Raw genomic sequence first — 13,579 nt, forward strand, 5'->3', positions numbered from 1 at the left:
TGTTGAAACGCCTGTAACATTAACAGCAGCAGCCCCGCGGTGTGCTCTGTAGCTCTCTCCACCGGAAACCGATCGATGGACTTCCAAAAACTATGCACTTTTGAAACTTTTCAGCAGCTCTGGAGTCACTACGGTCATGGGGGAGACTTACAAGACGTGATTGAGCGGGAGTTCACACGGATTAAAGGTAATGGTTGCGCTCGGTGATGAGTCTCAGTGACAGTGGCTGGTCGTCGCTTACACGGCTGCTCCTCTGTGTAAACAGGAATAACATATCTGGATCATGCAGCAACTACTCTGTACCCCGAGTCTCTGGTCCGGGACTACTGCCAGGACATTTCAAGGAATGTGTACGGTGAGAGAAGTCACATAAAAATCCTATCAAGTGTTATTTTCACGAGTATACTTATTTTCTATTTTGTCATTAAATACAAAGCGTTTAAGTATTGTTATATGTCCCAATAGGAAACCCTCACAGCCATAACCCCAGCAGCAGATTGACACATGACACCATGGAGAGGGTCAGATACAGGTGAAGTCTATTCAATCAGACGCCTTTATGATGAGCCCCTGTGACTCTGACTCTGAATGGTACTTGATGAGTGAAATGAGTAAAAAACGGAACATTTTCTTACAGGGTATTGCAGCATTTTAACGCCACCCCTGAGGAGTACTCTGTGATTTTCACTTCTGGATGTACAGCCGCTCTCAAATTAGTGGCTGAGAGCTTTCCCTGGAGGCCACAGACTGCGAGCGAGGCAGGGAGTCACTTCTGCTACCTCACTGACAGCCATACCTCTGTAGTCGGCATGAGAGGACTGACTTCTGGCCGGGGGGTAGTTGCCCTGCCTGTCTCCCCGCAGGAAGTGGAAAACAGGGCGAAGGATGAGGCTCAAGGTGAAGATGTTATTTGCCAGACGCCGCACCTCTTCTGCTACCCAGCACAGAGCAACTTCTCTGGGAGGAAGTATCCCCTTAGCCATGTAAAAGGCATCCAGGCAAGACGCCTCTACCCAGCATGTGACCACCAAGGCCGCTGGTTTGTGCTGCTCGATGCGGCCTCTCATGTCAGCTGTTCCCCTCTAAACCTGCAGGACTGCCCTGCTGATTTCATTCCCGTCTCCTTCTACAAGATGTTTGGCTTCCCTACAGGTCTGGGGGCCCTTCTCGTCCGCAACGACACAGCAGGCATACTAAAAAAGACTTATTTTGGAGGAGGCACAGCGGCAGCTTACCTTTCCAAAGAAGATTATTATGTGCATGTGGCAAACATTTCTGACAGGTAAAGTACTATACAAGCCTGCCAAATCCTAGATATTTTATGAAAGCTCACAGTTGCTCTGTAGCTCCTGCATCCTCATTCTGCAATGTTTGCTTTCTCTCTGCTAAAGATTTGAAGATGGGACTGTCTCCTTCTTGGACATCATTGCTGTAAATCATGGTTTTGAAGCTCTTTACAGGATCACAGGTGCTTTAACAGCATGTTGATTCATAGAATAACATTGAACCACTAATTTGATAGCAGATTCATAATGCATATGCAAGTTGTTCATAATGATAATCTGCTTCAGGACAACATCAACAGCATCCCTGTCTTTATCCTATTTTCCCTTCAGGGGGCATGCACAACATCCAACAGCACACGTTTGGCTTGGCACGCTACACTTACATGCTGCTGTCAAGTCTTTGCCATGGCAACGGGAGACCAGTGGCTCAGATATACGCTGAAGGCCAGTTTGAGAGTCCAAGCACACAGGGAGCAATACTAAACTTCAACCTCATGGATGCTCGTGGACAGATAATCGGGTATTCTCAGGTGCATTCAATGAACAGGATTTCTTTCTATTACACATCAGTTGAATTACTGCATGTTTATGTGTAGGCGAGTGCTGGTGAGTATTAATCCTTTTTCGCCCTCAGGTGGACAGAATGGCCAGTCTGTACAACATTCATGTGCGTACAGGTTGCTTCTGCAACACCGGGGCTTGTCAGTCCTTCCTCGGGATCACCAGTCAGCAGATGAGGAGAAACCTGCAGGTACGAAATCAAGGCAAAGGAAAAAGGTCAGTGTCTGTTAAGGGCATGTGCAGGCACAATAAAACTTTGTCTTTTTTTCTCTTCAAGGCCGGCCACGTCTGTGGAGACAGCATCGACCTGGTAGACGGCCGGCCAACCGGATCCGTTCGCGTCTCCTTTGGCTACATGTCAACATTTGAAGACTGTCAAACGTTCCTGAACTTTGTTGCCGACTGCTTCATAGAGAAACCAGTCACAGTGGACCATGTGAGACTAGAGAAGCTAAAAACAGCCACAGCAGCATCCCAGGGCTTAAATGAAGATCCTCCAATCAAAATGGCTAATGGAGAAACATATCAAGTAGATGAAAAAGCGATGCGTACGGAAGCATCACTGAGGGGATTTGGACACCGAGACTCAAACAGCCACGGGGGGGGTTATACTCTGACCAACATCTACATATATCCCATCAAATCATGTGGAGCATATGAGGTTTGAGGATAACCTAAACATTGTCTGTCACTGTCTCTCCTATTTTCTTTCCAGCTCTCTCTGTTTTGATTCGACTCTGTGCTCTTCTCCATGCAGGTCCACGACTGGCCAGTTGGACCGCTGGGTTTACTGTACGACAGAGGCTGGATGGTGGTGAATGGAAACGGTGTGTGCATGAGTCAGAAGAGAGATGCACGTTTGTGCCTCATTCGCCCACAAGTCCACCTTCCCTCAAACAAGTTGCTCCTGCAGGCATCAGGTCAGACAGTCCGTCAGTGGCTCACTGAAAATAAACACAGTGCTTAACCAAGGATTTATATTTTTTTTTTTCTTTTGCCCTGTAGGGATGGATACCATTTCGGTTCCCCTGGAAAACAGCACTCAAATGCGCATTAGCTATCGGGTGTGTCAGAGTAAAGTTTGTGGTGACAGGTGAGCTGGCAATGTTGAAACATCTGAAAGCAGCAGCTGCAGGAAACACTGTGACACATATCATTTGTTCCATATTTTTCACTCGTATCAGTGCATTCTCTCTTTTCACTGTTCTTGATGCCACCTTTCTGCAGCGGATGGCATTGCGAGGCTCCTCCTGCTCTCAGTTTCATATGAAATTCCTCTTATGTACAATTTTGAATGGCAAAACAAACAATGAGCAAGAGCTGATATTAATCTCCTCAGATACCAGCATGACGAGTCACAAGTTAAAAAAAGCTATTCATTCAGTGATTCTTGGATTAGATGTCACAGCAAATAGTAAGCAGCATCAAACTCTGTAGATTTCCCTCAGGGGGCCTCCAGAGCATAACATCTTCCTCCTTCCCCCAGGGTGGAGACTGTCGACTGTGGGGATGAGGCTGCATCATGGCTTTCAGACTTCCTTGGACAGCCATGCCGCCTGATAAGACAAAGTCCTGATTTTACCCGAGACATGAAGAAGAGGCCTAGTGGGGGTACCTATATAAGCCTTTCACCTGTTCTGCCCTGCTATCATTTGTTTACCCTGGATTTATCTCCAACTGTACATGCAAGGTCACATTTCCTGCTGATGCTACCTGCTCGTTGTGGCTGTGATCTGGCGTTCCCTTCTGGTCACTATGGGTTTAGAAATTTCATCTTTGCAAGTTAATCAGTATTAAATAAAAGAAAATGTGAAATTCAGGCTGAGGATGGGCAATATAATGATGTGTGAATGAACTGTGAATATCCTCACATAGGATCAACTGCAACTCCTGAGCTCCACCTGTTGTGATTGAGAGTGTATTAAAACTATTACCATTCAACCTAATGGCTAAATGGTTGACATAGCTAAAATTAATGGATAAATACGAATAATTAAAATAGATAGCTTCTGCCAATCCAAGTGGTTGTAGTACAAATGCAAACTTGACAAAACTTATGGTAACAATATTCACTTTTATATCATCAATAGCTAAATAATATCCAGTTTGTTGTATTCAAATGAACATATTTGGAATGATGTCTTGGAGACTACACTTTTTTAACAGAAAACCTATGTGTACAAACTAGCGATGAGGAATTTGAAAGACATGGATACACTGCAAAATGGGAAGTGTCAGCAAAATACTCTTTTTGTCGCTGATATGAGTCAAGCTCCACAAACGCTGGACCCTACCTTTCCCATGATGCAGCCAATACATCTTTTCATTTGGTCCACCTGACTGGTAAATGCTTTTATCTCTCGTCGTTTGTAACACAGGCTTTCTGTTAAATACTTGTCGTCTCCAAACCCAAGCTGAGGTGACCCTTATGACATCATCAAGGTTATTCTCTCAAGCTTTAGAGAGCTCCCTCCAGAGCCACAGAAAACATTATATACAACTGTTTTCAGAGTAGCACTCAGACAAGCAAAGAAATACCCTCTTAATATCCAGAACTGTATTGGGCTTTTGCTGGTTGCATTGCATCCATGAGCAGCACTGCTTTATTTATGAATTCAGAGGGTTTTTTTCATCAGTATGATGAATTATCTTTTTGTTTTCTTTCATTCACCAATTCCCATCTGGCTATTTTATCTATAATCAGTCTCTCAATTGAATTTCTGAATTTAATTACTGTATCATAATATGCATTAATATTTGACAAAACAATCTCAAGGTCCATTTTGTAGCTGTTCTGGAGCCTTTGATCATATCACACAATCTTTCTCAGCAGATGGAGTTTGCCCAGTTGTCATTGAATTGTAGATATTACATTTACATTTTCAGAGCATTTCAAGGACTTCCTGTCGGCTTAAAAGTTGAGATGGATATTGTTGTATAGAATTACATGTAAGGTGATAGACGATTTTATCCATATCGCCCACCACATAATTCATGTATGCTGAATTGTAAGAGTACAATTTGATCAATGTTCGATCAATGGCAAGTCACAAAGTCACTCATTTTCCACCCTCTGTACAATAAAACCTCTACTTTCAACCTCTTTGAGGATGCAGGCTGCTCAAACCAGAGATCAGAATGTATCTCTGGGGTAATAAAAAGTCTTTCCCCTTCTAGCTGCCACCTCCACGTCCCTCTCCCTGGTGAATGAAGCTCAGTATCTCATGATCAACCGCGCCAGTGTGGAGCTCATTCAGAAACTAATGAGCAGCAGGTTTGAACACATGATGTGTCATTCAAAATACACAACTCTCTGGTGAAAATCATCAGGATGTGTCAACGCCCGTACATTTACATTACAGTGGATCATTTACGTAGCAAGGCAAAATAACATGCAATTTCCACACTCCCTTTTTCAGGCAGGACGACTCCGAGGGCGATCAGCTCCTTGACACACAGAATGTCATTAGCCGCTTCCGAGCCAATTTAGTCATCACTGGAGTAGAACCATTTGAGGAGGATAATTGGTCACACTTGATTATTGGCAACACTCGATTCATGGTGAGCTGGCACTCTGAGATAAATGGTGAAATCTTCAAATGCACTGAAAGACGGATTTCTCAAAAATGGATGTGCTCCCTGTGTGATTAATCCAAAAGGTCACAGGTCAGTGTGGAAGGTGCCAGATGGTTGGAGTAGACCAGGACACTGGGACCAAAACAAAAGAGCCGCTAATGTCTCTGTCAGCCCACCGCACTGGGAAGGTCAGCCGAAAACAATTACTATTGGTTCATGTAGACACTGTGTTTGTGTATGTAGTGGCAGTGTGCCAGAAGTGCATGTGCATGAAAAGATGAATCACTTTACTGCCTGTTATTTTATACATTTGCAGGTGACTTTTGGTGTGTACCTGGCCCATCAGCTACCAGAGGGCTCCACGACAGCCAGCGTCCTCTCTTCTGGGTCCCTCATACAGCCAGAGCCACCCAGATCTTGAAGTCATCTGCAACATCGTCTTTATTCATTTTGGTCCCAAGCGATCGTTTGTCCACTGCATGTCCAAAAGATCACCTGTCAAACTCTGTGGGGAGCTTCTATAGATGTTTTTGTCCTCTCAAATGTCCTTTTCATACCAGAGTATGTCTGTGTTGATGGGAAATGAATGAGATTTTTAATTTTTTTTACCAATAGTTTCATTCTTAAAATGTGTGCTATAAAGTAGATGTGATATTAAACTAAAATTATAATTTGAATGTGTTAGTGTTATTTGAGCCAAAACATGTCAGCCTTGATGCAATAATCGCTGCTTATGTTAACCTCCCAGACAGTTCTTCCTCTGTTTATTCCCATGGAGGATTATATTGCTATTTATTCCAAACACACCAGCACTGATACTCCTGCCACAAATCTAAAACATATTGCTCCCTGTAATGGAAAAATCTCCCTGAAAGTCAGTATATGCTCCCAACGTGGTGTGGAGAAACAGTAAGGTTTAATTAGAGTGCCATGCTTGTACATAAAGTACATATGTGCTCAACTGATCTGTCAGTGTCTGGCAGTAAAATGTATATTGTATATACATATATATATATATGTATATTTCTCACCTATGGTGTAGTTATAGAAAGAGTGGTGTGAGGTGGCTGCTGTGTGTCCCATGTTGCATAGATCATATGTATAAATGTAGGCACAGATTGGATAGATGAGAGAATAGTACAGGAGATTCCAAACTAAAGCTGAACTTAATAAATGGCTGCATTTATATGGCGCTTTTATTCAAAGCGATTTATGTTAAAGGAAGTGCCCACATAAAGTGTCTTAGTAATGTGGTGGACTTATGTGAGCCTCCAGAACAGCTCCAGTGCTCCTTGGCATAGATTCTCCAAGTTGCTGGGACTCTACTGGGGGGGTGAACACCATTTGTTGAAAAGATATTCCCTCATGATATTTTCATAGGCCATTAGATATGATTGACATCACTTTCATGCTCATCAAATCCTTCAGTGGCTCATTTACTCAGTTTTTCCTTTAATATGTCACCCATCTCTACCTCTTACTGGTACATGCACGCTTGCACTGTTGCAGCAGTCTGCACACTGACAATGACTGTTTCTAATTGTTTTTAATCAGTGGTGTTTTTGTTTCTATTGTTATATGTATTTGTGTTTTATTTATATATTTTTTTCCTGTGGACTTCCAATGTCTAACATAAATTGAACTAAAGACCAGTTGAGGTTGTATGAACCTTGCAAAATGTATTATTATAAAAAAATTTTAATGGCTTCACTCAAAGGAGACTTGTAACAGCAGAGCACCATAATCGAGATATATACTGTGTGTTTCCAATTGTAATTTATGTAATTAAACGCCTGTTTGAATTGTCAGAGTTTTGTGTCACTTATCTTTCAGTGTCAGACCAGTAGAAAAAAGCACATCAGATTGTGGGATAATGGCAGGAAAGGAGTATGCGCTATTCCTTGCTGTGTTTAAGGTGGCGCCATGTGTAACATATGCTATGTAATAAACTATACTGTGTGTAAAGCAGAGCTACCTTAACAACCCCATGTACCTAATCTTCCTAGCGATTGCACTTTGATCAAACTTTTTCTTTGCCCCTGACTAACAGTCAGTCAGCCAGCCAGCCAACAAACAAACTGACGTTACATGATGAAGAAGAGGGTCGTCAAACAAGCTGATTCTACTTCCGCAGACAGCGGAGTCCAGAGGACCATCAGAGTCCGGAGGAAGGAGGGGCGGACCCCGTGAGTTAGCTAGCTTACTTCACTTCACATACTTATTGGCTCACTATTAGCAGGGTTTCTGCTGTTACCACTTGTTTAATAGTGGTGCTCAGGTTGTCACGAGCGACTGATCAACTAGCGTTAAATACGTTTTTTTTTGAAGGTAGTCGATTACTTTTCTGTTATAGTGATCAAAATCCACAAGCTGAAGTTTGTAAGTAAGGAGTGCCATTTATCACCAGCTGACAGCATGGGTGACACCCTGTTGTGCCAAGACGTGTACTGAGTTAGCTGATACAGAGAAATATTGATTTCTGTTGTAGCAGGACAATATACAGTGACAGAGCAGGAACATGGACCATGTAGCAATAACAAGATACAAGTGATAGAACACCATAATATAAGTATATAAGTATATAAGTATAAGTATATAAAGCAAAATAGAATGATACAACCACCCAGATCCTAGAATAGCCATCCAGGGCTCTGTTGTAAACATCTGCAATTCTGTGGTGCAAAGGGTGTTAAAATAGTTATTAATGAACTTAAGAAATGTACAAAATGGACACTTGAATGGACAGTCAGGTTCCCACTGTAATGCAAGAGTGGTTGTGGAGTAAAACACTGGTTGCATTACACCACACTGCAGTTGTGCATTCATTAAAGATCTGGTGTGAGCTTTTGGACTTCATCTCGAAAAGATTTGGAAGTGAATAGTAAAGTAAAAGCATTAACTCTGGACAGATGAGGCGGCAGTTGGATGGCTGCTGAAATGAACGACCTCCTATATGTTTCCCCCCCGAGCAGTGTGGGGAAATCAGTCTTCAACTAAAAGGGCTCTTCTGGCTGATTAGAGTGTTAATGGAGGGGGTGGGATGTATTGTCCATTAATTGGCAATAGTCTGAATAGCATCCTCTTTTCTGCTGTTGCCTCCAGGGAGCCAGGACTGACTCCAATGACAGCCTGCCTGCTTGATTAGATTATTCAGTTCTTCTCTCCCATATTAATGTTTCCATATTAATGCTGCAACCACAGATTGGTAGGACATGTGCGGCGCAGCTCTGTACATGCCAATGGGCCTGACTGAGTTTACATTCCCATGTACATCTGCTGCACCGTGGAGCCGCAGGTGGTTCTTTCGAGCTACTAACCTGATAAACATGCTTGTAAAGGCAAGTTTTGTACTTAACTGAGTGTGACAGCTTGGACAAATAGACTTGAACGCACCACTGAACTGAAGACGGTCAAGTTCTATGGTCAGAACGTATGAACGCGTTCACTTACTGACAGCGCATTTGAACATTTTTGTGATGCGACCGCTTCGCCTAGGAACAACATGGTCGGTGGCTACGAATCTTTGAACTGAAGTGAATAAAGTGATTCGAATCAGCAAAGTGATGTGTGACTTTCACCTCTAAGCCCCTCACAATTGCTGAGTCATCCAAAAACGCCTGCAGCTAAAATGAAGTAGAGCTGCAGCTGAAGTCAGATGTGAAGTGGGTGAAGAGGAGAGGAGGGAGGGAGACTTTCCCAATGATGCCATAGTGGTGATTTGGTGGTGACACTTGTTTAGACTGGACATCTGTTGATCAGGGAGTGTGAGCTGATCTGGCTCCAAAGAGGGGATTTAAAATCACCAATAATCAGTAACAGCTATTGTTAAAGTAACAGATGGTTATGCAGGGTCTTAACACAGCTAATCGATCCATTGTAGTTCTGTTCTAGTTTGTCTTAGTTATGAAAATGACAATACAACAAATACTTGAGCTACTTGGAGACTTCCTGGAGACGTCTCAAGGGTCATCCGCCTTTACTGATATAAGATATGTAAGTTAATGGTCAGATGTCAGATGTCACACTGGTTTTATCTCTCTGTCGTTCTCAGGGTCCGATGGTGGCTGAAAAGAGGCTTATTGGCCCTCTTTGTTATCTTCATTTTGGTGCTTTTCTCACTGAGAATATTCCCAGAATTAATCCAGCACCTTGTTTACACTCACAGAAGTAAGTGAATTCCCTGTCCGCCCCTTGGAAGTACTGTAAATCCTCACGTTTGCTCACAAAAAAGGGCCCTCCTCTCCTTCTCCTGTTTGTAGTCAGGGTGCCATTCTTTGCTGACCTCAGCCGACCTGCTGATCTCTCCCTTAATCACACCATCAACATGTACTTAACATCAGAGGAAGGAATCTCCCTCGGGGTATGGTGAGTATAAGTCAAGTCCTTTTCAAGCATAGATATAAAAAGGCTAAGACTGTTTTTTTTTAATGATTAATTATCAGTTGTGTCTCTAAGTGGGTGTATTGTTTTGAACTGTTTAAGGCACACAGTGCCTGTAAGTCAGTGGAAAGAGGCGCAGGGGAAGGACTTGGCATGGTACCAGAACACTTTAAGAGATGGAAGTCCAGTTTTCATATATCTTCATGGGAACACAGGCACAAGGTATGATAAATAATGCATTTGTATTATAGTTGGCTCCTGAAGAAGCAGAGTAAAAGTGCCACACAGCTAGACATGTATATATATATTTTGTTTTTTGGAAAACACCAATTTATTGTCACTTGTGCTGTTTGTGAATCATTCCAACAGGGCAGCCACTCATCGGGTGGGAGTGGCAAAAGTGAGTGATCACCAACACAACCATATTAATCTTTTGGAGGTCTGACAAAGGTATGAAAGTCCCGATAGACATTCTGATGACAAATAAGCGTTATGTGTCAACAGGTATTGAGTGCACTCGGTTACCACGTGCTGGTGCCTGACTACAGAGGTTGGTGCAAATGAAGATTTATGACTCTTCTTCTAAACATTTTTTCCGTCTCTATGCCTTTTCCTTCTCATTGATTGTAATACACAACCTTCTCACGTTGATTTAATATCAAGTGCAGGCATGTGGTTACTGTAGAGTAATGCAGTTGTGCTTGATGAGTCGTGTGTCATAAGGCAGTCAAAAGACAACAGTTCAACTTTAGGTCAGCGTCTATTGCAGGTTTTGCTCTGAGTGGCTGCCACCTGGTGGCAGTTAAGAGCAGCTCTGTGATCTGTCAGAGAGCAGTAGCTGATGTGAGAAACTGGCAGGGTTTGGAGATTCCACCGGGGAGCCGACTGAAGCCGGTCTGACCACTGATGCCCTCTACTTGTACAACTGGGTCAAAGCACGCAGTGAAAACAGCCTGGTCGTCATCTGGGGGCACTCTCTTGGCACTGGGTCAGTAAGGAAAGACGCCCAATCTATAGTAGAGACACAATTACAAATGACTCAGGCCACTGTTGTTGTAACTGTTATGGATGTGCATTGAAGTAATAAACTCTGAAGTAATAGCCTGCACCTTTACACCTTAATGACACTTTTGCAATTCATGTCTAACTGATATAATACAGCAGCAACCTATATAGCAGTTAGCATGAGCAGTGATGGCCATAATGGAACAGAGGAAGAGAAGAGCTCCGCATGCAGCAACACGAAAAGAAAATCAAAAATACAGTGTGTCACAGACAGATCTTGATACTAACTTCAGACAAATCTCACCGTATTCAATACAATCATGTCCAGCAATAAGATATACATTCAAGGCAAAGTAGGAAAACGATATTTTTAAAAAATGCTGGTAGGAGAAATAGTAGAAACTTCACCTACACGTATTTAAATAGTTGTAATTAGCTACTTATACAATTGACAGATACATGTGACTCTGTCATCAGTAAAATACATGACAGAAATGATTGGAATAAGCCCACAGCCACAATAAAAATGAATGAAGAGGAAACTGTTACAAGCTGTTGCTCTTCTTCTTTCTGTGCAGAGTTGCCACTAACACCGCCGTCAAACTGACTGAGCAAGGTAGGTTTTGCTACCAGTGAATTTTGGCAAATAGAAATACGAGGAAATAATTCCAACAGGTCAATATGACGACTATTTCCTCTTCAGGTGTGGTTTTTGATGGTGTGATCCTGGAGGGCGCGTTCAACAGTGCTCGACAGCAGATAGCAGTTCATCCTTTCACTTGGGTAACTTACTGCTTATGATATTTGGTTTGTTTATTTCATGTGGCTGCTACAGCATAGCCTCTCAATGTTTTGCTATGTTTTTCTTTCTGTTTAAAGTATTATTGGAAAGTTCCGGGCTCTGGGTACTTTTTCCCGGAGCCATGGGCAGAAAACAAGTTAGTCTTTCCCACTGAACAAAAGTAAGTTTCTATGAAACGCTAACATGCTGGTTATACACAACAGACAAATATTAAATGTTGCATAATATCAAACATTGATCAGCTATTAATGTTGCTTTACCAGTAAAATGTAATGACTAAATGTGTATTTTTGTTATTTTGCAGTTTGAAGAAAATGAGAAGCCCAATCCTTTTCCTTCATGCAGAAGATGATCACTTGGTTCCCATTCACATTGCTGAGCAGGTATTACTGGCACAGAAAGCTACAATGTAAACTGAGGCAGGATTCTCCATACAACTGTAACTGATTAAGTGTCTTCTCTAGGATAACGTTTTGTTTAAGGTAGATTGAACTTTCTTTGCTTTTCCTCTCCCAGATGTATGAGGTAGCAGCGAGTGCCCAGAATGCAGAGCGAGTCAAGCTGGTGCCATTTGAGGGCTCTCTGGGGTATCTGCACAACGGCTTATACAGAGACCCCCGTCTGCCTGACATCATCAAGTGAGAAAACCACTGCACTGATGATGCTTAAAGTGATTATATTCTGACTCTGCAAATCTGCAAACATATATATCCCATCATGTCTCCTCTGCAGGACGTTTGTGCTGTCATTGTAATGTTGGAGAGACGGCTGAGGCAGGAAGGCCTCCAGACTTCAGAGCACTGATTTCATTTGACCCCACACTAAACTCAAATATTTGGCTTTGTCTTACGGCTGCATATATGTTGCATAAATATGTGATTTAATTTAAATACCAAATTTGTATGAATCTAAAATGTTTGTGTTGAACATTCATTATCTTACTTCAGGCAAATGGATATTAAAATGTAGTTTTTAGGTCAGTTACAATTGTTCAAGATAAGATTCAGTCGTTGTATGCTGATTTGTTTTTCCCATCTGCGGGTAATTTATTCTGTATTATCAGAACTAGAAATAACAATTCCCCTTGGAAATGCAGTTTGGATGAGCCGTCTTTACAGTAGGTGCCCTCTACTGGGCATTATTGTGTGGTGATAATGCTCATCTCTAATACTGGATAATGAGTTTGGTAATCCAAGGCTTAAAGATGTCTAGGTGTCAGTGACATTTCAGAATAAAACACGGAGAACAGCTGGGAAATATCTGTTCTCTGACCTCGTTATCACAAGAGTGGTTTTAGAAAAACATGAATTCTGATCCTGAGTTCTTTCAGTTTTATCACAGAATGTATAGTGCAAGTTTAAAGACTCTCAGTTCAAATGTCATTGCAGTTTAATTATAAATTGCATGTGTCTGACTCAACCAGCGGTCCATTGGTCTGTCTGCCTTGCACTTTTTGTTAAAAGTATTGATCTCATTTGGAAAAACTCCTTGCAGAATGACTGTGACACCACTTTACCTCTCATAGATTTACAATGAATTGGCCAGGATCATACTGTAAGTCATTCACATTACTTATTGAACCAAGTCCCCTCAATAAATTCTTACAGAATATTAATGTGTAATATATTGTGCACTGTTTCACTACAAATAAAAGTCAATGAATGACAGAGGATGTACCTCTCAACAAGGCCTTCCAATTTCATTTTGCACTGACATACAGGTGCATCTATATACTGCGTACGCATGTCAAAAATATTTTTTCCCTTTAATAAATTCACATTCTCATTAGAATTTCAAATATTACATATCACCACTTTTTGTAGATGTTAACATTTTTAAAGCTCAAGAGCACATATAAATAGTCAAGGAAGCTGGATCTGTCTCCTTTTGAAGACAAGGTTTTATCACTGTTGTTGCACATTCAAAAGAGAAATGCAATTGAGTACTTTTGAACTACTGCTGTAGATGG

At 41.9% G+C, this 13,579-nt stretch overlaps 2 protein-coding genes across 2 annotated transcripts; both read left to right on the plus strand.

Moving 5' to 3' along the window:
• The first annotated feature begins 75 nt into the window (after positions 1 to 75).
• On the plus strand, positions 76 to 6,100 carry mocos (molybdenum cofactor sulfurase). The gene is made up of 15 exons (XM_070916204.1): positions 76 to 187; positions 266 to 355; positions 466 to 532; positions 638 to 1,282; positions 1,392 to 1,468; positions 1,617 to 1,816; positions 1,921 to 2,037; positions 2,125 to 2,508; positions 2,605 to 2,767; positions 2,853 to 2,940; positions 3,334 to 3,458; positions 5,025 to 5,121; positions 5,267 to 5,408; positions 5,507 to 5,611; positions 5,740 to 6,100. Exons 1-15 carry the CDS (start codon positions 76 to 78, stop codon positions 5,842 to 5,844), a joined length of 2,517 nt encoding a protein of 838 aa, XP_070772305.1. The 3' UTR covers positions 5,845 to 6,100.
• A 1,401-nt stretch (positions 6,101 to 7,501) lies between these two features.
• Positions 7,502 to 13,221, plus strand: LOC139294490 (lysophosphatidylserine lipase ABHD12). Its single transcript, XM_070916399.1, has 13 exons — positions 7,502 to 7,609; positions 9,475 to 9,590; positions 9,683 to 9,788; positions 9,906 to 10,025; positions 10,173 to 10,203; positions 10,308 to 10,353; positions 10,662 to 10,791; positions 11,387 to 11,424; positions 11,512 to 11,591; positions 11,688 to 11,770; positions 11,915 to 11,993; positions 12,127 to 12,248; positions 12,343 to 13,221. The coding sequence occupies exons 1-13, from the start codon at positions 7,512 to 7,514 to the stop codon at positions 12,362 to 12,364; spliced, it is 1,071 nt and encodes a 356-aa protein (XP_070772500.1). The 5' UTR covers positions 7,502 to 7,511; the 3' UTR covers positions 12,365 to 13,221.
• The last annotated feature ends 358 nt before the right edge of the window (positions 13,222 to 13,579 follow it).

Source organism: Enoplosus armatus, chromosome 12 (assembly GCF_043641665.1).
Source record: "Enoplosus armatus isolate fEnoArm2 chromosome 12, fEnoArm2.hap1, whole genome shotgun sequence".
Lineage (NCBI taxonomy): Eukaryota > Metazoa > Chordata > Actinopteri > Centrarchiformes > Enoplosidae > Enoplosus > Enoplosus armatus.